Genomic DNA, 2,219 nt, shown 5'->3' on the forward strand with positions numbered 1-2,219 from the left:
ACACATAACGGTGGAACCCGGACTCTGATATCATTTTAAGATTGACACTTGGACCTAACTCAATCTCAAAAGCTAACTCAAGGGGAAAGGATTGTCCAAGCCCATATATACAACTCATGGGTTATTTATCCAACCGATGTGAGACAATTAACACTATATATATATATATATATATATATATATATATAGACACACACTTTTATTTACGTTTTAATTTTTCTTCCACCATTTAGCAAACCATTTTTTTAATAAAAGTAAAAAAAAAACAAAAAACAAAAGATTCATTCAACATTTCAACCCACTAAAAAAAGGTTGGAGCGGCTATACATATGAGAATATTTGACCGGTCAGAGAATGCATTTAAAACATTTCTACTGATTTTAAAACTTTAGTTTGAGTAGGACATATTCCATTGACCAACTATTTCCCCTTTGTTCTACAAGTTTTTCAAACAAATTAAAAGGCACACATTCCCAAAATCCCAATAAATAAACCCCCATTAATCAGATAAGCCAATCAATGCTTACACATTTGAATATAAAATTGTTGGTAAATTTAAATTCTTTTAACTATTTTTTAAATAAACCCCTTTTTTAAAAACACATATTTGTGTTAATAACCTACGGAATCGATCGAAGAAAATTCTATCAAATCATCATGTAAATTGGCTTGGCTATGATCATTAAATTAGTCAAAATTTGATCTTAATGGGAAAAAACATTTTAATCCTTTTTTTTGTTAAAGAACATTTTATATATAACTATAACGTCACATCAACATCATAAAAAACAAATACAAAAATAAATCAACTTATGTAATGATTTTCGTAATTTTCCGGTCAATCAATACCAATGCACAACTAAAAGTACCAAAATACAATTGGATGAAAGAAAAAAGAAATTCACTGAATTTCTCCATAATCTAATCCATCATTTTCACATCTCTTCAACATATATATATATATATATATATATATATCAAGATATATAGAACTAAAAACTTAGCCAAAACATGGTTAATTAGTTATAACAAATCAAATCAAGAGACTAAACATACATATGTTTCCAACCTTCTACTAATTCTGCACAAAACACCTGACAAAATCATATTATGCTACCAATTAATAAAAATATCGTTTAGAAAGTAAAAAAATACTGTTACATGCATTAATTAGGGTTACAACAACAAGAATGAATACATAATTACTTTTTTTTTATGAGGAAGAAGATGGAGGAGAAGATGCATCAAAAGTGTAGTGTTTATCAACAGCAACAGATACATCCCAAGTGCAGCTCAAACCCTTTGGTATAATCACAAGATCCCCGGCTCCGAATTCCACAGTCCCTTGATCTGTGCTCGAATTCTTGGGGTAAACCTTCACTCTTCCACGCACTAAATAGCATGTCTCCTGTGCATCGAATTTCAGCTGGTATTTCCCCGGAGAACAACCCCATCTGCAATTTAATTAACATAAAGAATAAGGCAATAACAATAAATATATTAATCTTGAATGAGAAAATCTGTGGTATCTTGTTACTCAAAAGGCAAAAAAATTAGAAAAATTTGAAGGGATTGATTACTTTGGCCAAGATTTGATGCCCAGTTCAGAAAGTTGAGACTCCGAAGGGTTTCTTTGGACGATTATCTTCAGTGAACTTGAGGTGTCTGCCGCCATATATGTTTGTGTTTTTAAGATTTTTTTTTTCTTTTTTTCTTTTGTGTTTTGCAGATTTAGAAGTTGGGTCAAGAATATGGGGAGTTTGAAGAGATGAAATCAGTTCTAGGTTTTGGTGGAAACTGAGGGGCATAAATAAATTTGATTGGGTTCAAAATTACTGATATATAAGTATGTAATTATATAGTAAAAAAGTATGTAATTATATAGTAAAAAAGTATGTAATTATATTATGTTATGCGAATAATTTATTATATTATATGATGTAATCAATTCTTGGATTGTATTGTTTTGTATCAATAATATGCTTTGCTCCCTACAAATATCCTTTGACCCGTCACATCAATTCCACCATGCTATGCCTGCCACGTGTTTTGCAATTCTGTGTTTCTTTGTATATTTTATATTTTTTTCATGTTTATCCACTGCTGAATATTTCACTTGAATAACTTTGACCTAAATTTTCTTGTTTTCTTGGAAAATCTTGTGACGTTATGTTTTTACAATTTGATTATGAGAATGGTGTATATCTTGTTTAATATAA

The 2,219-nt window shown here is 29.7% G+C and overlaps 1 protein-coding gene across 1 annotated transcript; it reads right to left on the reverse strand.

Annotated features, from left to right (window-relative positions):
- Positions 1-985: 985 nt before the first annotated feature.
- LOC142537205 (uncharacterized) lies at positions 986-1,835 on the reverse strand. The gene is made up of 2 exons (XM_075642759.1): positions 1,581-1,835; positions 986-1,454 (listed from the first exon to the last, which is right to left on the reverse strand). Exons 1-2 carry the CDS (start codon positions 1,673-1,675, stop codon positions 1,214-1,216), a joined length of 336 nt encoding a protein of 111 aa, XP_075498874.1. The 5' UTR covers positions 1,676-1,835; the 3' UTR covers positions 986-1,213.
- Between the last annotated feature and the right edge of the window lie 384 nt (positions 1,836-2,219).

The sequence above is a fragment of the Primulina tabacum genome, chromosome 2 (genome assembly GCF_025594145.1).
Source record: "Primulina tabacum isolate GXHZ01 chromosome 2, ASM2559414v2, whole genome shotgun sequence".
Lineage (NCBI taxonomy): Eukaryota > Viridiplantae > Streptophyta > Magnoliopsida > Lamiales > Gesneriaceae > Primulina > Primulina tabacum.